Raw genomic sequence first — 26,913 nt, forward strand, 5'->3', positions numbered from 1 at the left:
AGGAGAGAGAATCCTAGAAAGCAGGGTAACCAATCCTGTGTGCTGTGATCCCAGAGGCATTGACCATTTGATCTATTATAAGTGAATCGTTGGTTCTGCTCAAAGCTACTTGACAGTGGCCTGCCGTCTCTGCGAAATGAGGGTCCTTCATTAACTTTTGAGACAAGACCTCATGTAGCCCAGGCTGATCCCAGAATTGGCTGTGCAGCCAAGAATGGCCTTGAACTTCTGATCTCCTGGCTACTGCGATTACAAGTGTACACTGCCATATGTGGTTTATATGCTGCTAGGATTGAACCCAGGGTTTCGTCTATGCCAGGCAAGCCCTCTACCAGCTGACATACCTAGCCCACAGAAGGCTCATGGATAGATGTGCTCTTCAGAAGATCCTGAGAGATAGGGGTTTCTCAAGCCTGTTTGCCTGCTCCCTCCTTCTGGCACTGAGCCCTGGCTCCCTTCCCAGAAGAGCAAACAAGGTTTGGGGCAAGCCTGGTGTACTCCCTGCCCTGGCCCTCACACTGGTGTCACAGGGCAAAAGGTTATTTCTGGTTGGGTGCCTTCCAGATGTATTGTGCTTGGACAGCAACTTGATTTTAAACCACCGCAGTCCCAAGGACTTTAAATGAGACGCTGCATGAAGCCCTGGTGGCAGTTGCAAGCAGGACACTGGTAAGGGGACTGTCCAGCCATGCCGACCGTGGACGATGTCCTGGAGCAGGTTGGGGAGTTCGGCTGGTTCCAGAAGCAAGCCTTCCTGTTGTTGTGTCTGATCTCCGCTTCCATCGCTCCTATCTATGTGGGCATCATCTTCCTGGGGTTCACCCCTGATCATTATTGCCGGAGTCCCGGGGTGGCTGAACTGAGCCAGAGATGTGGCTGGAGCTTGGAAGAGGAGCTGAACTTCACCGTGCTGAGCCTGGGGTCTGCGAACAAGGCCTCCTTCCTCAGCCAGTGCATGCAGTATGAGGAGGACTGGAACCAGAGCACCATTGACTGTGGGGACCCACTGTTCAACCTGACTACCAACAGGAGCCACCTGCCACTGATCCCCTGCCAGCATGGCTGGGTGTACGACACTCCTGGCTCCTCCATCGTCACCGAGGTACTGATGGGCTCTGCAGTTTGGGTAGTGTAGAGATTGAAAGCAAATCCTGAATGGTTCAGTGTCTTTCCGGGGAGGAAGGAGAATCCGACTTCCTGTCTGCTGTATGGTAGCAGGCTCTGCAGTGGCCTCTGTGTTTTTCCCACTGGCTGAGGACCCAAGAGGACACTGAGGCACAGGTGCTATGTGGAGAGCTTGTTTTGTTTTTTTAATTTATATTACATATACCCATGTATGTGGGTATATATGTATATGTGTTTGTCATGATGCGCACTTGTATGTGTGTGTGTGTGTGTGTGTGTGTGTGTGTGTATGCAGGTCAGAAGACAACTTGTAGGCATTCTCTCACCTTGTGGGTCCCAGGGACTAATTCAGGGCATCAGGCTTAGCAGCAGGTACCTTTATCTTCTGAGCATCTCGGGGCTCAGGCATTGCCTTGTCTCCTGTGACTTGCTGACTCATCTCATGAGGGATCTACAGTCTTCACTGTGTCCTGCTTCCCTGTCATTGGTGCTGTGGAATCCCCTCATCTCCTCAGGTGGTGACCATTGGCCCAAGCATTGGCCATTGAGATAATGTGGGAATTGTCTTGGCTTGGGTCAGACTATGTGATACCGGTTCTTATTAGCTGAATTCATCCGGTTTCTCTGAGCCTTGGTTTTACTGTAGGCAAGAAAGATTACAGTAACTCCATCCACTCTGAGGATCAGCTGAGAACCAGGAGGCTGACTGCAAACATAAACACGATTACACTGTTTATGGCCTGGTGTGATGTATCCAAGGGCCTTGACACCATCATTTAGATGACTGTGCTCTTGACTTTGAGGGTCTTTTTTTGTTTTTTGTTTGTTTATTTGTTTGGAGACAGGGTCTCACTACGTAGCCCTGGTTAGCCTGGAACTTCTCTTTGTAGACCAGGCTGACCTTGAACTCACAGAGATCCTCCTGCCTCTGCCTCCCAAGTGTGGGGATTAAAGGTGTGCATCAGCACACCCAGAGAGAGGGTTTAGCAGAAAGTCCTACTAGATGGCTTTCCCCGTTCATGAGTTCTGCTGAGAGTGTGGGCAATTTGTCCCATTGAGAGGCCTCAGGCCCAGGCTCGGAAACTATATTAACAATATCTTGCCTATGACCAGAGCACAGTTTACCTGGACTAAAAGGCCTCAGCATTGTCCTCCTCACCCATACCCTCTTCCCCTCCCCACCAGGACTACTTGGGATCTCGTCTCCCCTTCCTCCCCTTTCCTTAATGGCTTTAATGTCAATCCAGGTAGGGCTGCTCTGGGAGGAGTCCCTTCCCCCTGGCCTGCATAGTGTTCCTCTTGGTCACGTGCAGAATGTCTGCTCAGCACCCTAATTTATGTGCTTAGATATGCATATTGGCCCTCAGGCGTCTCCCAGTGACAGACACCAAGTTAGATGGCTCACCATGCAAGGATGCTCTGCTGGGAAATCTAGGATCCAACCAGTACTGTCTACTTGGTCCCCTTTGCTTGGGCTAAGACTGACTTCCAACGTGCTGTATAAGCAAGAATGATCCTGAACTTCTGGTTCTCCGGTCTCTACCTCCTGATTGCTGGGATTACAGGTGTTTAGATACCACCAAGTAGCTTATACTATCCTGGGACTAGAACCCAGGGCTTTATACATACTAGGCAAATACTCTGCCAACTGAGTTACATTCCCTAGGTCCACCCGAGTTCTTTCTTGGACTCCTTGTCATTCCCCACCTCTGTGAAGCCTAAAACCCTAACTCCATCTTGATTCTGATCCACCCAGCAGGTGGTTCTAGGTAGAACCACTCCTCTATATAGACAGATCCAACTCTTTTATTTGGAATCAGGGTAGGGTTATTATGCTTATCAATAAACACAGAGCGTTCCCAGTTAAAATGTTAGTGATGGAGGCCCAGATGGGAGCCTGGGGGACGTGGCCACCTGGGCTGGGGTGGTGCCCTGCGGTGTCAGGGGCAGAGAATGTTTTAGGAAGAGCTAACTGACCACAGACACAGGGAGGATTCAAACTTGGTGAAGATGTTGAGTTGTGTGGTGGTATTCAGAGGGACAGTGAGGGCCTGGCTTTAGAAGGGAGAGCGCTGTACAGGGCCAAGTTTGAAAGCCAGTGGCCTGCCCATCTGGGAACGTTCAAGGGTAGTAAGAAACGCAGATGTGAGGCCTGGAAAAACAAATAGCTCGTTTGGCAAACGGCCTACTGCGCAATCATGAGGACCACTGTGCAAACCTAGGATTCGAGTCCAGACACCCAGGACTTCTGTCACAAGTCAGTTGTGTAACCCCATATCTCCTGTGAGGGGAAACAGAAGGGTCCCCCAAACCTTGTGGGCCGTCTAACCTGGTGTACACAATGGCAAACCAGTGAAGAGGGCTGGTCAGATGGTTCAGTTGGTAAAGGTCCTGACCTCCAAGCCTGAAGACTTGTGGAACTCATGATGGAAGGAGAGGACCAGCTCCTGCATGTTGTCCTCTGATGTCCATGAACATGTGAGCATCACACGGTAAATATGAAAAGGGAGAGGCCGTGTCTTGAACAAGATGGAAGGGAGGGACCGACACTCAGGTGTCTGACTTCCTCATGTGCATGCCTGCAGTTACACGCTTGTGCACGCTCATTGTACACACACGTGTACACACACATCATACAATATAGACTCATTTTACACACACACACATATAAGATGAAAATTGCTAGAGGAAGATAGTTATACGTTGACCTCTGACGTCTGTGTGCAGGCACACACACACGTGCATTCATATAGACAAATACATGTGCGTATGACATGCACAGGCCCAGACACAAAAGAAAGCTCAGCTGTGGCAGGGCAGGAGGGCGGTGGATCCAAGTCTCTCCCCCTTGCTTCACTACTTATCTCAAAGCAGAGATCAGGAGTTAAGTGTAGTTACTCATTTCTGCAGAACTAATTTTTAACTCATCACTGCCTTGGACATTGGAACTTCCTTTAGGGAGGTAGAGACTGACTGACCTCTGTAGGTCCCACCTCACGGCCTAGGGATTGGGCTCATGAGGCCCCCCGGGGAGGGATAAGCCTTCGCTTTTGTTGCCTGCTCTGTGAGCCCCAGCTTCACCACAGCCCATGCAGTAGGCCAGAGAGAGACATTGGTCCCACCAGCTGTGGGCATTGCGCAATCAGGAGCAGCCTTTGGACGGAGGTGAACCAAGGTGGCCACGCTGGTGCTTCCCAAATTTACTCGCATACGTGACCCACTAAGGTGGAACCGGCAGAGGAAGGGTATTTGCACAAGGCCTTGGGTGACTTTGATGTGGTAAACTGTAAGGATTGTTTTGTACACTGGAAACTTTCCTATCCCTGCTGCAACTCCAGCAGGCATCGTAGATAAACCTGGGAGCCCCCATCCTCTGTCTCCATCCTTACCTTTTGTGCAGGTCCAGGTAGGGGCATAAATGTGCCCAGGGCACAATGGGTAGGTTGAATTTAGGAGTGAGGGGATCTAGACACTGATACTGGACAAGTTTGGGGGAGTGTTGGGCCTCGGTGAGCAGTGGCATTGGAGGGTGAGACTGAATCAAGATGGGCGGGGCTTCCTTGCTATGGCAGCTGTCTGGCTCCACACAGAGTCCCAGGGTAGAGCAGCCGTCTCCATCCTTGAGGAAGGGGACAGAACATCCTACAGCAATGCTAATTTGCAAAGATCAGACGGATGGCTCTGGGTTTGGAGAGGTGTCTCAGTGGTTAAGAGCACTGACTGTTCTTCCAGAGATCCTGAACTCAATTCCCAGCAACCACATGGTGGCTCACAACCACCTATGATGAGATCTGGTGCTGTTTTCTGGCCTGCAGGGATACAGGCAGCACACTGTATACATAATAAATAAGTAAATCTTTAAAAAAAAATGAAACCAACAGTGATGAAGAAGGGATCAAGTTGATGCCTAGGGCCAGAAGTCCCATGGGCCTCCCCTGCCACGTGACTTTAGTGACAGACAGAACACTGTCATGGGACACAGAGCGGAGATACAAAGGCACAGTTGGAAGGATGAAGATATAGAGCTTTGGGTGCCCAGGTGGTGCCCAGGTGGCACCCAGGTGGTGCCCAGGTGGCACCCAGGACTGATCTATCCCAGTGTGTCCTATTGATAGATCACAGAGCAAGAAGAAAACTTGGTGAATTCAGGGCCTCAGAGGGACACACTGAATGCTTGTGTGACACAGGGACCTCATGAAGGTGTGTGTTCCGCTGGGGTAGGTGGAGAGCATCAGGGTAACACTGTTCAGGGGCTTGTGTGACACAGGGACCTCACGAAGGTGTGTGTTCTGCTGGGGTAGGTGGAGAGCGTCAGGGTAACACTGTTCAGGGGCTTGTGTGACACAGGGACCTCATGAAGGTGTGTGTTCCGCTGGGGTAGGTGGAGAGCGTCAGGGTAATACTGTTCAGGGGCTTGTGTGACACAGGGGCCTCACGAAGGAGTGTGTTCTGCTGGGGTAGGTGGAGAGCGTCAGGGTAACACTGTTCAGGGGCTTGTGTGACACGGGACCTCACGAAGGTGTGTGTTCTGCTGGGGTAGGTGGAGAGCATCAGAGTAACATTGTTCAGGGGCTTGTCACCCTTCCAGAGCAGCAGAGAGTGTCTGGGCACAGGTTGGTAAATATCTAACCTGCCATTTCTGTCTGATGTTGAGTGGCAATGTACGATCTCGTGTGTCTTTCAGGAAAATGAGGGGCCGTGTGCAAGAATGCACAGGTCAGTCACACAGCCCTCAGCCAGCTGAGTGCAGTGTCTCTAAGACCCAGTGTTGGATCCTGTGACAGGTCAAGGGTATAGCTCGTATGTGAATTTTAGAATCACCAGATAGCTAATAAGATCTTAGCATGTAACTTAAAATGGTTCATTGTTTACCAATGTCCTACCTCTGGAGCTCATAGCAGCCCTGAGGGACCCAGTGTGAATGCTTCAAACTGGGAAGCCGGGGCCTCCAGTTGCTTTGTGGCTGTCACACCCCATAGTTGCTCCAGGCTGCTGGAGCCATGGCTTCACGGCACAGAGCAGAGCAGAACAGAGGGACCGAGAGTGTGTAGGATGCTCAGAAGGGTTGGTCAACACCAGGGAGGGCAAAGGGCCCCATTCAGCACTAGTGCTCAGCCTCCTGGAGTCAGTCCTGTCTGTGCCACTCAGTTTCGAAAAAAAAGTGACCTGCTGTCCACAGGCTTCGAACCCTGCCCAGAATGTGCCCTGCCATCCCATGCTTTTGGCCAGGAAGGTCCTTCCCGTGCCTTTCTCCCTCCAGGCTCTAACCAGAGGTGCACACCTGTCCTTCCTCTTTCTCCTGCTAAATTCAACCCCTGGCTCTTGACATGTAGGACTGCCCTTCCCTCTCAGACTCTACCCCATGAAGCTGGTTCCTCCACTGTCTCGCCTCTGTCTAGGCCCTTCTGTTCATACAGCTCCTTTGGTAATAGAGTTCAATTAAGTACATGATATCCTCAAGTTCTGAAAAATACGACTATGGTCCCCCCCCCCTTTTTTTTTTGAGACAGGGTCTCATGGAGCCCAGACTGACCTTGAACTTATTATGTAGCTGAGGATAACCTTGCACTCCCCATCCTCTCGCCTCTACCTTCTTGTCTACACTCGCCCACTGCGGGTGTCACAGGCATGGACCACTATGCCTGGCTTTACACTCCTTTGTTACATATCTTTGCACTTGGTTATGTTCCCTTGGGGTGTGTGTGTGTGTGTGTGTGTGTGTGTGTGTGTGTGTGTGCGCGCGCATGCGCACGCACAGGTGCTTCCCAAAGGAGACTAGAGGTTGACATTGTTTTCCTCCAGCACTTCCCATCTTTCTTTGTGAGGTAGGATCTGTCTCTGCAGATAGAGCTCTACATTTTGGCTAGCCTCGCTGCTGAAGACCCTGGGAGCTGCTCATCAACCCTACCCAGCATTACAGCTATAGGGGAATGTTGTACCCAGTGGTTTTTTGGCAGGTTTTCTCTGTGTAGCTCCTGCCTATCCTGGAACTCTTTCTATAGGCTACACTGGCCTTAAACTCTGAGATCTGCCTGCCTCTGCTCCCCCCACACACCGTGATGGGGATTAAAGGCGTGCACCACCAGCACCCATCATGTGTCATCGCTGTGGAATGTGTCACGTGCCCGACTTTTACATGGGTGCTGGGATCTGAACTCCGGTCTTCACCCTTGCACACTCTCCCCACTGAGTCACCTCCCTGGCTCTTGGCTGTGTTTCTGTATGGAGCGCTTTCTTGGCAGCTAAAAACTCCTCTGAGGATGTTTATCTGTTCTTGCTCCTTTTAGAATGACACCTTGTACACATTGGTAGCCAATTACCAATGGCAGTGCCACCAATAGCCATCCTCACAGACACAGAGTCAAGAAGAAGCTGGGCATGACAGTGCTAGACCTATACTGATGCTTCCTGCATCTTGGGAAAGTGTGTTAGATTAGACACCACTGATCCAGCCTTGGGGGATGGGGATCAACTTCTGTGGAGCAGTTTGCTTCATCTGGCGGAGGATGGGAATGGGCCTCTGGCTTTCCCATGATCCTCAGTTTTATTCTCTCTCCACTGCTGCAGTTTAACCTGGTGTGTGGAGATGCCTGGAAGGTAGACCTTTTCCAGTCCTGTGTGAACCTGGGCTTTTTCCTCGGCTCCTTGATTGTGGGTTACTTTGCGGACAGGTATGGAAGGTTGTAACATGAAGGGCCTGCTTGTTGGGGTTTCTGTCCTGCCTGGTTCCCACAGTCGTTAGGTCCCAAAGAATCACACAGAAGGTCTACATAAGTTATAAAACTGATTGGCCCATTAGCTCAGGCTTCATATTAGCTCTTATAACTTATATTAGCCCATTATTCTAGTATATGTTAGCCACATGGCTCAATACCTATTTTGGTGGGGCAGGTCGCATCCTGCTTCTTCGGTGTCTGGGGAGGAATGCGGAAAAAGCTTACTTCTTCCCTGTTCTCATTGCCCACCTCTACTTCTTGTCTGGTTGTCCTGCCTATACTTCCTGCCTGGCTACTGGCCAATCAATGTTTATTTAAAACATAATTGACAGAATATAGACAATTCTCCCGCACCAGAAGGCGGTTCATTTGAGCCAGCCTTTGCAGAGTAGGCAAGGGTAGGGTGTGGTTGGTCAGGATCTATTGTGAATGGTGATGCAGACAAGATGTGACTGCAGGGACTTCAGGCTGCTGGGACTGGCGGCAGAGAAGCCAGGCCATTGTGGAATGGGTGTGCAAATTGGGGAGAGGAGTGGGACTGAGGGAAAAAGAATGTTATTCTTTGAGCAGGGGTGTGGCCACAGATCACTTTGGCTTAAGCAGTCAAGTCTCAGTTGTTTGTGGGCCTGCGCTCAGGCCAGACGTAGGCGTTCTAACTCAGATGCACGGAATTTGGAAATGTATTTAAATGATCTATGAGATACACAAGGAGTCTGTCAGGTCGGCATGTAAGGCATAGGCATGCCTAACCCCAGATTCTTAATTCATCCCTTTGTCTCTGCAGGTTTGGCCGTAAGCTGAGCCTCCTGGCGACCACTCTGGTCACCTCCCTGTCGGGTGTGCTGACAGCTGTGGCCCCAGACTATACGACCATGTTGCTCTTTCGCCTGCTGCAGGGCATGGTCAGCAAGGGCAGCTGGGTGTCTGGCTACACCTTGAGTAATTACACAAGGGCTGGGTGGGGGGAGTTCCTGGGTCCATGAAAGATAGGGGTGAGGAGGTGGGGCACAGCCAGATGAGAGAGAGGAGATTGGGGTTGTTATTGTATAGGTATGAGTTCCTTTTCTCTCAGCAGTGAGTGAATAAGCATAGGAAGAACCAACAACTCCCCTCAAGTCAGGCGACCTTGACCGTACCTGGCCCTACCATTGCCTCATCTCCACGTCCCTTCCCCTCCCCCCTCCCCCGACTGCAAGCATGTTCAGTTCTTGACTCCTTAGCAGAGGGAGCCTTTGTGGACAGAAACTCATGGCTATAGTAACACACAAGACTGAAGTTTTCTTAGTGTCCTTCAAGTCCCCAGGATTTCTTGCTGCCCCCAAACTCAGCCTTTGTACCCCACCTTTCCCACCAACTGGTTCTCCACACAGTCCCTTCGGCACACCTTATAGTGTCCTTGCCCCCAGGACTGTGCTCCTCCAGTATCTGAGAGGCTAAGCTGCCCCCCTCGCTAGTGACTGTCCCATCCACTCACCTGCCACAGATCCTATGTAGGAACAGCACAGCAGCCCCTCTGAGCTCACAGCCCTGACTGACTTACATGTCTGTGTTTGACTTTGTATCTCCCAAATGGAAGGAAAATGCCTTCTGCTTGGGAACAAGAGACTTCATTTGCTTTCCAACCCCAAGAGCAGTACCAGGTTCGCAGAAAGCATACTAAGATATTTGTAGAATTAGGAGTACCAGAGCCCTGGGAGACTCCTAACTCTGCTAGGACTTCCTCTGAGTATTTGGGGACGAGAGGCTTGAGCCTTGAAGCATGTCTGTGTGGCGTGTAAACAGCAAGGAAGAAGGCACAAAGAGGGAGGGGCAGCAAGAGGAAACCTGGTGGACAAACTGGCCCGGTAAACCTGCGGGCTCAGGTGGAGGGGCCCTAGATCAGCGAGAAGCCAGACAACGCTGGGTGGGTCTGGGGGAAGGCGAGGTGGGAAGTGTGAGGATGTGGAAAGAAGCCAGAAGGGTGGTGGGGGGCTATGGCTGGTGAGAAGCAGGAGTCATGAGCAAGCTCCCCTCTAGGTCCCTCTTCTCTGGGAACTGCCTCTGAGCACCGTCTCTTTTCCAGTTACAGAGTTTGTGGGCTCCAGCTACAGAAGAACGACGGCTATCATGTACCAGGTCGCCTTCACAGTGGGCCTTGTGGGACTTGCTGGGGTGGCCTATGCCATTCCGCACTGGCGCTGGCTCCAGCTGGCGGTCTCCTTGCCCATCATCTTCTTCTTGCTGTATTATTGGTAACGCACCCCCTGCCAGACATGAGAGCGGTATCCGCTTGCAGGACTAGGCTCTGGGGGCATGGAGGGCTGTCCTGATCTCTGTTACGACACAAGCCACCTTCCAAGAGGCGCGAGTCCTCGCTATCTGTGACCTGGGATCCTCGCAGTGGGAGCTGCTGTCCTTACAAAGAGCATGTCCAAATTCGCCCTACCCTCAGATAGGCAGGAGAGACACTGCAGGGAAGCCCAGAGGCTGCCTGCTCCTCTTAGAGGAAGTGCACCTTCTGGAAACTCAAGGCAAGCCAACCACAGGGATACTGGCCCCAGGAGTCAGTCCCAGGCCAGTATCAAACAGTGTGTGTTACTTAGAGGCTCTGAGAAACCTTGGAGATAGCCTGCATAAACTAAATAGCACAAGGGAAACGACCGAGTGGATGCTTTACGACCATGAGCTCTGCGTCCTGCAGTCCCCAGAGTCCCTTTAACGACACCGCTTTCCGGCAGGTCGTCTCACTTTCTTGCCCGCTTTCTCTCCTTAGTCTCCTGTCTCTTCTCTTCACTTCCCTTCTCACTTCCACTTCACAATGTCTCCATTACAAAGGTCCTGTCCGCCTCTCATCTCACTACACAGTGGGCACTGGATCTCCGTTGAAAGAACTCAGGAGTGGGTCAATGAACGGAAAGGCCCCGCTGGCAGCCTTCTGTGGGGAGGGCGCGCACTGTGCCATCCCAGAACAGGAACACTCGCAGAGAGGCGCCAATCTTCTTAGCTGTGTGTGCTTTGCTCGTCCAGGGGATAAACACACCCACAGTGGTAGGCTGTATTGTGCAGGGGAGGGGCCGCAGCCGCTGCAGGGAAACCTGGCTCACCCATGCACCATTCGCCAGTTTTACTGAGGACAAATCTTACTTTAGGGGACAATGGGCTAGACTTAGCCTCTACATGGAAGCTGGTACTTGGGTGGGTGGATGGGGCTGGGAGGAGCCTGTCCCCTCCCTGCAGAGTGAAAGGGGTCTTCTGTGAGAAAGAACCCTGGCTCTATGTGGATGTTTAACACGGGCAGACCATCACGTCAGAGTCTCAATCTCTGAGCTGCAACTTCCCAGTCCTGTGGGAAACCACTCAAAGTGGACATGGTGATGCATGCCTGTAATCCCAGCACTCAGGATGGGAGTTGGCATGGAGGATGCTGAGGCAGGAAAATTGCCATGGGGTTCAAGGCCATTCAGGCTACATAGGAAGCACCTAGCTAGCCAGGAATAGATACAAAGACCCTGTCTGTCTCCACATGATCTCAGCTTAAAACTCAGAAGCAACAGTCCCTGATCCAAAACAAAAAAGAGAAAAAAAGAGTGAAAGGAGGAAGAAATAGCATGTTGTCCACCTAATGTTAGGGCAAGTGAAGCTTTTGTTTGGGAAATGGCATGGGCCTTGTTCAGCGGCTCTTATACATATGACCTGTGAAGGAAGGGCTCTGTGAAGCGCTCAGAACAGGGCTCCCAACTTCTAAGAGAGACGGGACCCTACTTCCTAAAAAAGACTGAAGGGGAGGGGGTGCTGCCTGATCCCTTCTGCTTTGGGAATCTTAGCCAGCGGCCCTGAGGAGCAGCGACTGTAGAGATCATGCATGGGCCACATAGCGTGGGCCACGCAGCATGGGCCCCAACTGCGCACCACAGCCTGGGCCTTCCTTGCCAAGCATCTTGGGGAATCACAATCCTAGCGGAGGATCCAGGGCTGCTCTGAGCCATGCCATTGCACCCCTCTTGTCAGAGCCTAAGGTGGGGTGAGTTCTCAGGGAGAGACACTACAGTTATGATCTGTGTCTACAGGTTTGTGCCAGAGTCCCCTCGATGGCTGTTGTCCCAGAAGAGAACCACCCAAGCCATAAGGGTTATGGAGCAAATTGCTCAGAAGAACGGGAAGTTGCCCCCTGCCGACCTGAAGGTACTGGAATTCAGAAGGGGTTTTTCAGTGTGTGGGCTTGGGGCTGCCTCCAGATCTACACGGGAGCCCTCCCTGGGGGACTGTCGTGTGCACATCAGTCAAGTATGGTGAAGACGGACTCTCTCCCAGATGCTCTGTGCTGAGGAGGATGTCTCGGAAAAGCAGAGCCCTTCCTTTGTAGACCTGTTTCGCACTCCCAACATGAGGAAGCACACCTTCATCCTGATGTATCTATGGTGAGTGCTCTTCCTAGACATCTCCCTTCACCCCGGGGTGGGGCTGCTCTGTTGCTGTCCAAATGCTGGGTACCAATCAGCCTGTAGAAAGGGCGTAAGAGGAGCTGACCAGTCGTGGGGTCAGAGCCTTCCAAGGGACCCCTTGGCGCTCTTGTTTTAGTAAGAGGGGGTGAAAGGTCAATGCTAAGGAGGATGAAGAAGCCAGAAGGGTTCCTGAGGCTCCCTCAGTCTCAGTGTCTTCTGTCCTGGGGGCAGCTGAGGCGTCGACTTGGTATGGGGTAGGGGGGGAAGGTTCTGGAAGTATCCTTCCTCACATCTAAAGACCTTGTTACCCACTTCCGGGTCCTCGTGCACCCTTGGTTCATGGATAAGGACCTTGTAGTACATAGATGTACTTGTCCCTGTTCCCGCCGAGGGCAGTTTGCACGCTCCACTTGTTTCCATGAGGAAGGTCACAAGTCAGTTCTCCACACAGGGCTGCTTTGACCTGAATCTGAAGCTACTCCTGCAGTATTCATGCCTGAGCTGCTGTGCTCTGGGCCCCCTCTCTCGCACAGGGCCCGCCCTGCTGCCCGATTTGCTTTTCTATGGCATGCTTTAGTGGAACAGAGAGCTGAGCTAGTCAGGCACGCGGCAGGCCTGTGGTAAATGTTTGCTGAGAGCTGAATGCGTGAGTAGTTCCACAGATCCCTCGGATCCCTTCAGACACCAGGCTCATCATTTTTCCCCTGCCTTGGTGTCCTTCACCTCTCTCACGGGGTTTCTGCACCCAGTCATGGGTGTTACGGCCATCCACATGGCTCTCTGTCTGACTCAGCAGTGTGTCTCCTCCATGTAGCGCCTGTGACCCACTGAAGACAGAACAGTGGCTTGCTCTCCTCTCCCGCAGCACACTACCATCTGCAGCCCAGACACACGCCTCCCAAGAAAGCAGCCGACCGTTCTGTTTTCTCACTCCCATCACCTGGCCCCTCAGCAATCTCTGTATAAATATAGCCCCGAAAGTGCACAAGGTTCTGCTCTTTCTCGTGTGTATGCTCCGTCCTGCAGGGAACACTGCGAGGGGCCATCTCGTACGTGGGACCGCAGCTGGCATCCACCCTGCCCCTCTTAGGTTGTGCTCTGGGAGGCCATCGTGCTTTCTCAAACCGTTCCCATGCCTTCTGCTGCCTTCTGAATTCAACAAGAAAGGAGCTGCGCTCCTTCTTGGGACCTCGTGTGACTCAAACCCAGGACAACTCCTATTACCTCCCTCCCACGCCCTCCCCTTGCTTATTTTAATTTATATGTGTGTGTGTGTGTGTGTGTGTGTTTGTATGTATGTGTCTATGATCCACATGAGATGTCTTTTATGTTCTCCACCTTAGTTTTGGATCTTGCTGATTCAGCTAGACTGCCTGGCCAGCAAGCCTCGGGGATCCTCCTGTTTCTGCCCCACCTCGGAGGTTATAGAATGTGCCGTCACAGTGGCTTGTTATATAGCTTCTGAGGCTTGTACAGCAAGCACTTCACCAACTGAGCCATCTCCCCCAGACCACACCTGCTTCTCTTTATTAAGAATTATTAATATTTGTTATGCTGCCACGTCTTGACTGTGTGGCAGTGAGTGAGTGAGTGCCTGTACCAGTCTGTGACATAGGGAACTTATCAGGAGTATGAGAAACAATATGCCGAGATCATAGACAGCTGGGAATGAGTGAGACGATCTGTGTAAAGAGGCTGGAACAGTCCAACATAGCTGCAGAAAATAAGCACATTTTAGTATATATATGTATATGCAATTCCAGAGTCTGCCAAAAGATGGCAACACTAATTCACTGACTGGTTGACCAGTTAGACAGTTTTTTCCTAAGTGTGACTATGGGCAACTGATAGCCAGTTTTTGCTGGAATAAAACAATAGTTTCTTCTGGATTAAAAATCTTACCATTTCAAAGCCAATTTTGATGCAATGGTGACAGCTTCCAGAATACTATCGTTTCAGCTTAGTGACACAAGGTCCCTCAAGTTCGGACTTGAGTGACTGATTTAATGCCTCCATTGACTATGATATTGGTCCATGATGTTGACATGCTTTCCGTGAATATGGACAGAGTTGGTGTGGAGGGTGAAGAGAGGACTTGAAAACGCCTGATAAAAACAGCACCACGGGACCAGAGACCTGGCTAGTCAAGCCATGGATCCTTGACTCTGGAAGGACGATGCTGATGCTCATGACCATATCCACTGTGTGCCAGGAGCTATACTAGGCTCCTTTGTCTGTTATCTCAGCAAACATTCACAACAGAGCGATATGCTACCTGCCAGCACCATCCCGCTCACAGGCGAGACAACAAGCAAAGAATGGTCACTCGATTTCCCCGGGGGTCACAAAGCTTACAAAGCAACTTCACTTGGTGCCCGCACCTGCTTTCCCCTTTGCAGGCCTGTGGGAGTGCTCGAGGTCACACTGTGTGTGGCTCAGCACAGTTCCAGACACCTGAGCTTGCAGCAAGCAGGAGGATCTGGCCCCAGTCTCTCCTTCCCTCCCTGTTGCAGAGAGCCTGGGGGAAAGTTTAAACAATAGGTATCCTGGGGATGTCTGTAGGACCGTCACATGTGTGGGGACACAAGTTCCTCCCGGGGATCCTGGCAGGACACTCTTCATGCGGTCCCAGTATATCTTGCACCAAGTGATGCGTCCTTCTGTGCAGCTGACCGGGGGCCTTAGCGCTGGCTTTTGACTTGTGGCCTCTTCTTCAGGTTCTCCTGTGCTGTGCTGTACCAGGGCCTCATCATGCACATGGGAGCCACAGGTGGAAACCTCTACCTAGACTTCCTTTACTCTGCTCTGATGGAATTCCCTGCGGCCTTCATCATCCTTGTCACCATTGACCGCGTCGGCCGCATCTACCCTATGGCCCTCTCCAATCTGGTGACGGGGGCAGCCTGCCTCATCATGATCTTCATCCCACATGGTAAGCTGTCTGTTTTAATCACTTCCCAGATAATCGAATCATGGGGATGTGTTGTAACCCCCTGATAAGCTTCTGGAACAAGAACAAAGGCAGGCCATTTCCCTGGCTAGACTTGAAACAATTTTAGATTGAAGTATAGCAAACATATACCAGGCACATTCTAAGTGAATGACTCAATCTGTTAAATATACAGACATCAGGGAGCAGAACCCAGAGGTTGAGGATACTTCCAATACTTAGTGTCCCTTCCAATCCTCACGATCAATACCATTGCCTTGCCAGTCACCGTTCCTGACCTCTGTTGCCACAGAGTAGACCAGGTACATAAATAGAGCCACCTTGAATGTGCTCTTCTGATCCATCCTTTAGACCGACGAGCCTTGTCTATGTTGTCACATGGCTGCATGTACTACATTTTCCTCTTAGCCTTGCTGCTCCTTATAGAGACATCGCGTTGTGTGGTCTCCCTTCCTGATTTTGCTTGCAGTGTTTATCCATTGGGAGCAGAGCTGTGCTACATAGATAGGTAGATAGGAGTCCTTTGTTCCCTTGGGGACAGATCTGTGAGCATACTGTCAGAATACACAGGGACATTGGAGTTTAGCTTCAGCGGAAAGATGGCCGACCACTTTTCTGCTTCCCCCAGCAACATGGGAATGCTCCCACAAGTCTCCAATGGCAGTTGGGTGGGGGTGTGAGCATTGCTTCTTAATTCCTACAACCCGAGACAAACCTGGTGCATAGAAGGTCCAGGCAGAGTTCCTCGAGGCAGTTTTCATTTGAGCATATAAATTGCTCTTCACATTGGAATCAGTAGTAATTCCTAGGAAGGCTGAACTGCTCTCTCCCTGTTTGTTGCTGTGCCCTGCGGTGTGAACCTTGTGAGCCACTTTGGCAGTCTCTCATGCAGGTTGTTACTAGAAAGATCAGAAAGTCTTTGCTCAAGAGTCATACTGGGCAGGACATGAGAGTTGTGTGTATATCTGTCTGTCTGTATTTGTGTATGAGTGTATGTGTCTGTGTGTATTTGTGTGTGTATCTTTGTCTGTCTGGGTTTGTGTGTGTGTATGTATGTGTGTCTTTGTCTATCTGGGTTTGTGTGTGTGTGTATCTGTCTGTATTTGTGTGTGAGAGTATGTGTCTGTGTGTATTTGTGTGTGTGTGTGTCTTTGTCTGTCTGGGTTTGTATATGTGTATGTGTCTGTTTGTATTTGTGTATGTGTGTGTCTTCATCTGTCTGGATTGTGTATGTATGTGTGTGTCTTTGTCTTTCTCTCTGTGTGTGTGTGTGTGTGTGTGTGTGCCTGTGGTACCTCTGGAATAAGACCTCCTCTCATCTCTCTCATTTCCCTATTTCTAGACCCCGAGTGAGATTTTTGAATGGTGTGACTTTGATGCCAGGACGAGGAGTGCAGAGGGCTGAGGCCATCCTTCACTGCCTATCAGAGCTAGGGCATTGCCGGTCCCAGGACCCTTCTGGCCCTCGCGTCTCCATGGGTGCTCTCCTTGGCTCACTGCTATGGCAGTCTTGTCCTCTATCCATCATTTGAGGGTATTCCAGGCACCTGTGGACCCTAGAGCCTCAGCAGAAAACTGAACAGAGAAGGCCTATGCTGTGGGCTAACTCCCAGAGAGGAGAGAAGGAGGAGGAGGGATGGGCAATGGCTCCACTGAGATCAGGAGGTCTTGGCAAACTTAAATGGAGTGGGAAAGGGGTGCTCAGGCAGGGCTATCAAGGATGGGGACTCAAGGGGCAGAGCCTGGCCTTAAAGGAACAGTACACATCTGAATTCTTAGTGTTGGACAGTTAGGGGAACAGGCAGCATGAGGTCTAGCATTAACTGGAGACATCAAATTTATGCCAATAGTGATCTCAAATGCTGAGATCATTGGCCTTGTCAGGAGTGGCTTAGCTACACTACAGTGTACATAGATCCTTGGTACCCCGGACTCAAGTGCAGAGAGACTCATCTGTCCTCTCAGAGCAGGAATGCCATCTTGTCCAGTGACCTTAACTGGTGTGGACCTTCCATGGGTGGAACAGTGGAGCAGAAAACCATGTTGCGGCCACAGGCAAGCAACCTCTGCTCTCTTTGGGAAGTCACCAGTCAAGCCAGTGTCTGGGGACAGGGCCAAGATGACATGTGTGTAAATACAGAGACCTTCTTGGGGAGGGGATCTGGCTCAGAGTCATGGCCACTTGAGCACTGGTGAGAAGCCAGGCCAACAGTGGATGACGGTTAGTGATAATCTCTCTCCCTTCCTTTCTTTGGTTGGAAATGAGGATTAGGTAGATGCTTGCTTCAAGGGCCCTGTTTACACCACACCTCCTGTACCTCAGGTACCAAGTCAGCAACATCTTCCTGTATAATAAGTAAAAGCCAGGTTTTCACTGCTGTGGGCGGACCGGGCATTTGTGTCATACCTAAGTCCCACAGCAGCCCACAGACTGTGTTTGTTCATTCCGTGGGGGCTCAGCAAGCCAAGGCATGGATAAATACATAGCTTATTTCTGTTTGGCATGGCTGGTGGAGCCAGGACAGATCTGAGCAGTTCAATCTTTCTTATGCACGAGGGACCTTCCAGAATATGTCCTTAGCAAGTCCCCAACTCCCCTCACGTGGACATCAGTTTGCTTCTCCAGGTGGAGAGGATTATTTCTTTGGCTCTTCCTGTTTTCCGGGGTCCTAGCCAGCACAGCCCCTTCCCAGTTTCTCCCCTGTCGACTCCAGCTCACGCAGGGAGCATCTTCTCTCTAACCATCCGTTTGCTTCTCCCCAGAGCTGCATTGGTTGACTACCGCCCTGGCTTGTCTGGGCCGTATGGGAGCCACCATTGTGCTGCAGATGGTCTGCCTGGTGAATGCTGAGCTGTACCCTACCTTTGTCAGGTCAGGCCACAAACGGGGGTGGACACTGAGGTCCTGACACTGAGGGGGAGGACGCTGAGGACCTGACTGCCAGGCAGAGAGCAGCATTTCTAAGACATTTCTGGAAGATGCCTCCAAGGCTGGGTCCCTGCAATAGTTCCTTTCTTTGCTGTGAGAAAATACTGGAGCAAAGCAACTTAAGAAAGGAAAGGTTTCCTCTGGCTCACATTTCAAGGGGCTACAGTTCATCATGGCGGTGAAGGTGTGACTGGCTAGAGTGGGAGGCTGGCTGGCCACACTGCCTTGGCAGCCAGGAAGTAGGGAGTAAACAGGAAGTGGGGGCAGACTATAAAACCAAGGCCCACTCTTAGTGACTCAGGTCTTCATCTTTAGAGAAATGGCCGGTGAGGTAATTTTCCTGTGCTTGGGTCATCTCTGTGGTTGTTGGGTTGTGGTTGTTGATATGTCCTGCACACCAGCCCCTCATCCGATACCGGACTTCTATTCTGAAGGCTGTTTTTCCACTCTGGGGATTGCTTTCTTGGTGAACAGAGGTTTTAAGTTTTCACACAGTCCAATATCTTTTTCACTTTTGCTGTCTATGCTTTGGTGTTTTTTTTTTCTTAAAGTCTCATACACACAGAGTGAAAGTGACTTATTCTAGAACACAGTTTGATGAGTTGGGTGATGTATATATGGAGCGTACATATACATTTATGTGTATTACTCTTCAGCTCTTGTCCCAACCAAAATAGAGCATTTTTCCCTAGCCCCCACCAAGTTTCTTCACGCCTCCTCACATCAAATCTCTCGTAGACTCCTTTCTGCCCGCATAGGTTTGCCTCCCCGGGGCCATCAGGAAACAAAACCCCAAACAAATGAGAACAACAATTAACCAAGGGGGAGGGATCTTCTGTGTTAGTACTTTTGAGCCCAGATTCTAAAAATGAAATAGCCAGGACAAACAAGTCTACTGTCGTGGATACCAGACCCAGAGATATGGTCAAAGGTGCTGTGCGTTGCTGTAACATAATGCCTGAAATAGTCAACTTTTTTCTTTTTTTTATTACTTTATAAATAATAGGAATCAAAATTTCCTCTTCCTCCCCTCCTCCCACTTCCCTCCCGCTCCTCCACTCACCCTTCCTCCCTCCCCCTCCAGTCTTAAGAGAGGGCAGGGTGCCCTGCCCTGTGGGAATTCCAAGGCCCTCCCGGCTCCATCCAGGCTCAGGAAGGTGTGCATCCAGATAGACTAGGATCCAAAAAAACCATTACATGCAGTAGAGACAAATCCCAGTGCCATTATCATTGGCTTCTCAGTCAGCCCCCATTGTGAGCCACATTCAGAGAGTCCAGTTTGATCCCATGCTTGTCAGTCCCAGTCTAGCTGGCTTTGGTGAGCTCCCATTAGTTCAGGCACAGGGTCTCAGTGGGTGGACCAACCCCTCATGGTCCTGACTTCCTTGGACGTATTCTCCCTCCTTCTGCTCTTCAACTGGACCTTGGGAGCTGGACTGAGCTCCCACGGTCCAGTTGAATAGTCAACTTTTAAAAGGGAAAGGCCTAGCTTAACTTCTGTTTCCGTCTATGGTCACTTGATCCTGTTGCTGTGGGGTTGGGGCTCAAGATTAAAAAAAAAACACCATGACCAGATTGTGTGGCCAGGAAGCTAAATAGAGAGAATGAAGAGGAAAGACTGGGGTTCCCATGGCCCCCTTAAGGCATACTCCTGCTAACTCAACTTTCTTACATTAGATCCTACCTTCTAAAGGTTCCGTTACCTCATTCATTATAGCATCGCTACCCAGTGACCAACTGTGTAACACCTCCCTAAACAACAGCAATTGCGAGGTGTCTGGTCCTGAGTGCCCTTTTCCGCTGTGCACTGGGTGATGAACATCCACAGAAAGTAGGCAAGGAAGCTGGATGCCCAGAAACAACCTTAAACCTGATGTCTGTGCATACACAGCCATGCGAGTTCCAGTATCTACAGTTAAGTGAGTCAAACGCAGATAGCAAAAGGCATTCGTGGCCACCCATCCTTGTAAACATTCCTGATTCAAAGACGGACTATCTGAAATGCAGAACCGTTACTCCCAGTGGGGTCTGAGCCAAGCGGCTCCCTTTACCTTCTGAGCATTGATGTTGATACCAGGCATCGCCTGCTATGAATCTGGGTCTTCTAAACTTAGTCAACACATAGATATTGTGTTCTCTTCCCTAGTGACAACGCATCATAGCCCAGGGGACAGGAGTGGGGCAGAGCTAGGGTTTAAGTCAGAGAATATGTATGTGCGTTCATCTCCACGGGGCCCTGAGCTGGCCACAAGGAGTGTGAGGGCTGTGCATAGGAGATACAATTACAGAGGAAGGCTGTCTTCTTCTGCTGCTGGAGCAGTGGAAAGCCCATACCTACCTCTGCGCTCATCTGCCACCATTTTTCACACAGCTCTTCCCCAGAGCTGTGGTTTTGAGGGGCTGAGTGCTCACCCTGATCTTGTGTCTTTTCGAGGATGCTGCGAACACCTTGGAGCTAAAACATGAAGCTGACCCGTTGGGTCTCTGTGTCTTTCCAGGAATCTTGCAATGATGGTATGCTCTGCCCTGTGTGACCTGGGTGGGATCTTCACCCCCTTCATGGTGTTCAGGCTGATGGAAGTTTGGCAAGCCTTGCCCCTCATTTTGTTTGGTAAGACGTCATGGGCTGTTCCCTGCTTCAGGCCTGGTGGAGGGCATTATGGGAACACTCAGCAGCTGCTTGTAGAGTGGGCGTCGAGGATGGAGCATGGGATTCAGCTAGCTGTCTCCTGAATCATTCTGCCTTGCATTTCAGGAAATAATAAGATGTAATTCCCATGGAGTAGCCAGAGAGTTCCATTTGTGCCTCCAGAATCTCTCAACCCATCCTGCAGTCTACAGGCTGATGGTTTTTTGATGTAATCTCCTGCTTTCTTGTGCATTTAATTCCTTCTTGTAAATTTATTTTTATTTCATGTACAGTGGTTTGCCTATGTGAGGGTGTCAGTCCCCTGGAACTGGAGTTACTGACAGTTGTGAGCTGCCACGTGGGTGCTGGGAATTGAGCCTGGGTCCTCTGGAAGAGCAGCCAGTTCTCTGTATTGCTGAACCATCTCTCCAGTCCTGTGCATTTAATTTCCAATTGGTATGCACTGAGCACGCCATTGCTAGGGTATGATGGTGATGAGCGATTATCCCTTTCTGAGTGTGGTGGTGCTCAGCTGTCATCCCAGCACACTGGAGACCGAGGGAAGATAACCACAGGACTAAGGACTTGCAAGGGCTGTGTGTGAGACTCTGTTTCCGAGAGCGAGGTGGAGAAGGACATAGGAGTCACATGGGAATCCACATTCTCTTTCCTCTTTGTTGATAAGCTGGACTGGTGAAAGAGGATAGGAATACCTTTTCTCTTCCCCAGCCTAGAGAAGGAGGGGTCTAAGACATGCTCATCCACCAGCAGAAAGTGAAGGGTCTGGTTGTGTGCAGAAAGATGCCATTCCTGGCACAGGGAAATGCAGGGAAAAGTCAAGGGAGGGAGAGAGTTAGAGAATGGATTGGAGTGAGAGAGAGGAAGGGAAGAGAATAAGAAAGAAGGAAGAAAGGAAGGAAGGAAGGAAGGAAGGGATGAGGGAAGGGAAGAGAAAAAGAAGGAAGAAAGGAAGGAAGAAAGGAAGGAAGGGAAGAGGAAAGAGAGGAAGGAAAAATGGAGGGAAGGAAGGAAAGAGTAATAAGTAGGGCACATATAGGTTGGCTATGCTCTCCAGCTCTGCCTCCACCCCATCTCTATACTTATATAACCTATGTATCTGTCACCTCTGTATCTAAACATGCTGTACATATCTATATATGTTTCTATTATCTACCTTTTTTCTTTCTTACATCTTTTATGCATGTATATATCTATCATCTGTCTATTCTATCTATCTATCTATCTATCTATCTATCATCTATCTATCTATCTATCTATCTATCTATCTATCTATCTATCTATCTATCACTTAGCTATCTACCAATGCATATACCCTCTATTTATCTACCATGTATTTATCAGTCACCTATTACTATCTGTCTATCTATAATAACAATTTAAAATAGATATTTACATTTTTCTCAAGGTATTCAACTTCACAAATCCCATGATGCTTAAATATTAGCTACTTCGGAATTTCATACTTCGGTAGAAGCAAAATGAAGGCAAATATTGCCTTGTCTTTCTTTTGTATTTTTTTAAATATCCCATTGCTTCTAGTTCTTTCCTAAATGTTCTTGATAACTTTCGAAGATAAACAGCATGTCTTCCCCACCCTCTCCAGCTCACTGCCCTCATGTAAGGGACATGAATGTGTTCTAACACTCTTCTTTGAACTCTGTTTCATTTGTAGGGGTTTTGGGCCTGACTGCCGGGGCCATGACATTTCTTCTTCCAGAGACCAAGGGTGTGACTTTGCCTGAGACTATCGAAGAAGCAGAGAACCTACGGAAGGGGTGAGGGCTGTGGTGCCAGGAGGGGAGGTGTGGTCTCCTCCTTTATAAAGGGTCGCAGCATCGCTGCTCACTCTACTCTATTCTAAGAGTTGGCGAGAGCTTTTCAGATGCTTGTGGGTTTGGAAAGGTCTCCAGAGCTGCTGGAGATGGGACCCGAACTCAACTGCTGAGCTCTGTGAGGAAAGCAGAAACACAGACCCGGCTTCTTAGTGGTCAGTTGTCCCATGCTGCCTTAGGGGTGGTGGCAATTGTCTCATGCTGATTCAGGGACAGTGGACAGTTGTCCCTTACTGCATCATGAATAGCAGGAAGTTGCTCCAGACTGCATTGGGGCAGTAGTCAGTTGTCCCATACAGCATCAGGACCATGGGGTTCTGTTGCTTCAGGGACAGTGAGTAGCGGTCACGTGTTGGTTGTATCAGAGACAGCCAGCCTTTGCTGGTCATGCCGACTGCCAGAGCAACAAGATCTCTGGTCCACCTGACTTTTGAACATCTGTAGAACTAGTCTCCTGACCTTATTAGAAATTGTTGGGTCAGATTCCTTAATGGCGTTCTGTACAAAGAATGTTAAGTCAGTAATGAGAGGAGGAAAGAAAAAAAAATGCCAGGTAAGGAAGTCTTTCTGGCTCCGTTCATGACTCTGTTGCCTCTGTGCGAGAGAGAGAAAGACCCTGGGAGCCATGGGGACCTGGGCTTAAAATCAGACGTTCTCATATAGTTTGGGGTCTGCCATTGAACCCTTGGCTTCTAATGAGTCCAAGGGCTGCCATGTAAACCCAGGGAGCCGAAGTGGGTTTGTGGGACTGATCTGGGAAACAGAAGAGTCACAAAGGGATCTTGGGAAAAGGCAGAGTCTCTCTCTCTCTCTCTCTCTCTCTCTCTCTCTCTCTCTCTCTCTCACTCTCTCAACTTTTGAGATAGAGTCTCTCTGTGTAGCTCTGGCTGGCCTAGAATTCGCCGTGTAGACCAGACTGTCCTCAAACTCATAGAGATCTCTCTGCCTCTGCCTCCTGAGTGCTGGGATTAAAGGTACACAACCATGCCTAGTGTTTCTTTCCTTTTATCTTTTATTAAGAATTTTTAAAAATATAATCTTTTCTTATTTTACATAGCTATCTCAGTTCCCACTCCCTCCCCCCCCCCTCTTCCCATCCACTCCTCAGAGAGGGTAACGCTTCCCATGGGGAGTCGACAAAATCTGACACTTCACTTTGGGGCAAGACCAAGGCCCTCTCCCTATATCTAGTCTGAACAAGGTTTCCCTTCAAAAAGAATGTGCTCCTTCCTAGATGCCAGTTCAAGCGCTAGGGATAAATGCTGGTCCCACAGAATGTCCAAGCCTCACAACTGGCCCCCACATTCAGTGAGCCTAGTTTCGTCCTATGCAGGTTTCCCTGCTGTCAGTCCAGAGTCAGTGAACTTCCTCTAGCTCAGGTCAGCTGTTTCTGTGGGTATCACTATCATGGTCTTGACCCCTTTGCTCATATTATCACTCCCCCCTCTCTTGGACTGGTCTCCAGTGGCTCAGCCCAGTGCTTCACTGTGGATCTCTGCATCTGCTTCCATCAGTTGCTGGATGAATGATGACAATTAAGGTAGTCATCAGTCTGATTACAGGGGACAGCTTTCCTTTTGACTTAGAAAGTGAGCCCAGGAGTTGGTTTAAGTTCTGCCAGTGGTGCCCCAGAGGCAGGTGCCCTCTGAGCCTTGCTGTGAGACGTTCTGGGGTTCTCAGCACTGGTTAGGGACATCAGTTTAATGCTGTGCACTGTGATGGTGATCTCCTGTTTTTGGTTCCAATAGGCAGAAATGTATAGCTGATGTTCTGTTATCAGACTCCAAACTGATTCTTCATGATTTATTGATAGCACATGGCCATCCTTTAAGATCTTTGTGGGATACTTAGTCCATCCGCTCCTGCCCTGTAGGGGAGGCTGAACACTCCTGCCTGGAGCCCGGCCTTGTGCAGCCTTCCTTCTCTCTGTTCCATACAAAACCAGGACGCAAGCCATTCGCGCTAACCGTTATCTTTGTCTGTTGCTGGCTCTCCTACTCTCTCTGTTTTGAGACAAGGCTGCATTATTTTCTTTTCAACAGAACATCTCATTTTTTATTTGTTGACAATTTCATACACATAATTAATGTATCGTGTTCTGATCCACCCCCAACTGTCTGTCTCAACACTTCCTCTGTGTACTCATAAGGTTTTCCTTTCCCCCTTCATGCTGTCTTCTGCTCTTTTTGTGTTTTGTTTTTGGTACCCCATCTTTTCGAGAGTTTTATCCCTGGGCAGAGGCACTAGGCAATGTATTTCCCCACCTCCTTCCCAGGTTCCAATGACAAACTAAAGTTTGATTCTACCAAAGTTACTCCCAGAATAATGAACTTGTTAGGCTGGGTCAGGGGTTGTAAGTAAGATCATGGGTGACCCCAAAGCAGCAGCACTGGAAAGTCAGTGCTTGCATGGATGGAGGACCTCCTTTTAGGCTGCCTCAGTACAGATGCTCTAGTCCCTCCTTGAGACCCCAAGGACGTGTGTAATTAGGGCAGAACTGCATGCACCCTGCTGGGAGGAGTGACTGGATCCTGAGTAGGGGGTCTGATGGTCCTCCCCAAACTCTCCTCCTCGGAGGGGATGTCAACAGTCTCAGCTGTGATGTTCTTTGCAGATGCAGTTGATGAAGATAGTGGTTGTTCTGCTTGGAGGATAGCACTGTGCCACACCCATTAAATCCCATTAGCGCTGCCTGTTGGAATGTTGGCTGGCCTTGTTGGCTTGATCTTGTTCAGGTCTTGTACGGGTAACCATGGCTGCAGTAAACTCATGGGTGCAATGGCCATGTCATGTCCAGGAGACAGTACTCTTTCATTGCACTCCTCCCCGTCCTCTGCCTTTTATTCTTCCTGTCCCTGCTTATGCCCTACTCCCCAAGTCTCAACGTTGCAAGTTTCTTTATCAAGACTGTTAAGCTGAGCAAGATGGCTCATGACTCTTGTTCCAACACTTGAGACGCTGAGGCAGACTCATCCACACGGTGACTTTGAGGCCAGCATTTCTACACAGTGAGTGACAGGCCAGCAACAGTTATGTCACTAGACCCCATGCCAAGTATCAGACAAGCAAGATGTTGATTGTTTATTCACTAACTGTAGTTTTTGTTTATGGTTGCTACAGGAAATCAAAGGCCAAAGAAAACAAGATTTATCTTCAGGTCCAAACAGGCAAACCTCCAGAAATCTGACAGAGACCCTGTGCCAGGATCTGAGTGGCAGAGAGAAAAGGGGTCTCGCCACTTGGAGAACTCCCAGAAGCCTTTGCCTTCCCATACTCTTCTATGTCGCCAGCTTCCAATGAATACCAACCCTAAAGGGTCTTCTGAAAGTGCATTGTCTGGTTTCTTTCGACTCCCAAAATGCCCTGGTTGTCTCTGGCCTATCTGTCTGTCCTGGTGGGAGTTGCTGGTACTGCTGGTGCCTTAAAGCAGTGGTTCTCAACCTGTGGGTCATGAACCCCAAGAGGCCATCAGAAAATACCTACATTTACATCATAATTTGTAACAGTAGCAAAATTACAGTTATGAAGTAGCAAGGAAAATAATTTTCTGGTTGGGGGGGTCACCACAACACGAGGAACTGTATTAAAGTTTCACAGCCTTAGGGAGGTTGAGAACCACTGCTCGTTTTGAAGGTGCACAGTCTGTAAGCATGGCCACCAAAACAGGCCTCTGCTTTCTGTCCTAACTCTGGCATTCCTCTCTGAAGGAGACACCTTTGCACATGTAAGTATTTACATTGTCAAAGGCAGTTTAACTGGGGATGGCTTGGAAGGCAGTTAGTGTATTAAAATGGCAGTTCCCAGTCTTGTTTAGCACATACGATGAGGACAGACCTGATGCACAGGACTATGACTTTTTGAGAAAGACGTTTCTCCTACCCGTGTTTTTGGAATGGGTTGTTCTGCACTGCTTCTGTTTTTGGTTCTTATTGCTAAGGTCAGAGGACGAATTTATAATATTCAGTATAATATTAAAGTGAGAAGGAGCTCATTTTGTCTGGAAACTAGACTTTGGGTTGTTCACGAGCTATGTGGGCTCATGTCTATTGTAGATAATACCAGCAACATCCAGTAGAGACCAAAGGCAGGAGGCTGGATTAACTGTCTGGAAGGAAAAGAGGTGAGGAGTTAGAATAAAACCTAGGATGATGAGAAAGAACAAGTAATTCTTAAACATGGAGAACTAGGAAACTGCCGGCAAACATACAGACATGGGCCCTATGTACGCCCCTTCTCACCAAGTCGCTCATAGGAAGAAGCGGTGTGTTTCTGCCCCTCCGACATGCAAAT

General features: G+C 49.7%; 1 protein-coding gene across 1 annotated transcript; it reads left to right on the forward strand.

Moving 5' to 3' along the window:
* Positions 1 to 607: 607 nt before the first annotated feature.
* Positions 608 to 25,950, forward strand: Slc22a1 (solute carrier family 22 member 1). The gene is made up of 11 exons (XM_041680208.1): positions 608 to 1,102; positions 7,693 to 7,796; positions 8,626 to 8,780; positions 9,904 to 10,072; positions 11,888 to 12,002; positions 12,132 to 12,238; positions 14,980 to 15,194; positions 17,976 to 18,084; positions 20,640 to 20,752; positions 22,464 to 22,566; positions 25,744 to 25,950. Exons 1-11 carry the CDS (start codon positions 689 to 691, stop codon positions 25,808 to 25,810), a joined length of 1,671 nt encoding a protein of 556 aa, XP_041536142.1. The 5' UTR covers positions 608 to 688; the 3' UTR covers positions 25,811 to 25,950.
* The last annotated feature ends 963 nt before the right edge of the window (positions 25,951 to 26,913 follow it).

This window comes from Microtus oregoni, unplaced genomic scaffold (genome assembly GCF_018167655.1).
Source record: "Microtus oregoni isolate MIOR12 unplaced genomic scaffold, Mior012 000033F_ref0000390, whole genome shotgun sequence".
NCBI classification, from domain to species: Eukaryota; Metazoa; Chordata; class Mammalia; order Rodentia; family Cricetidae; genus Microtus; species Microtus oregoni.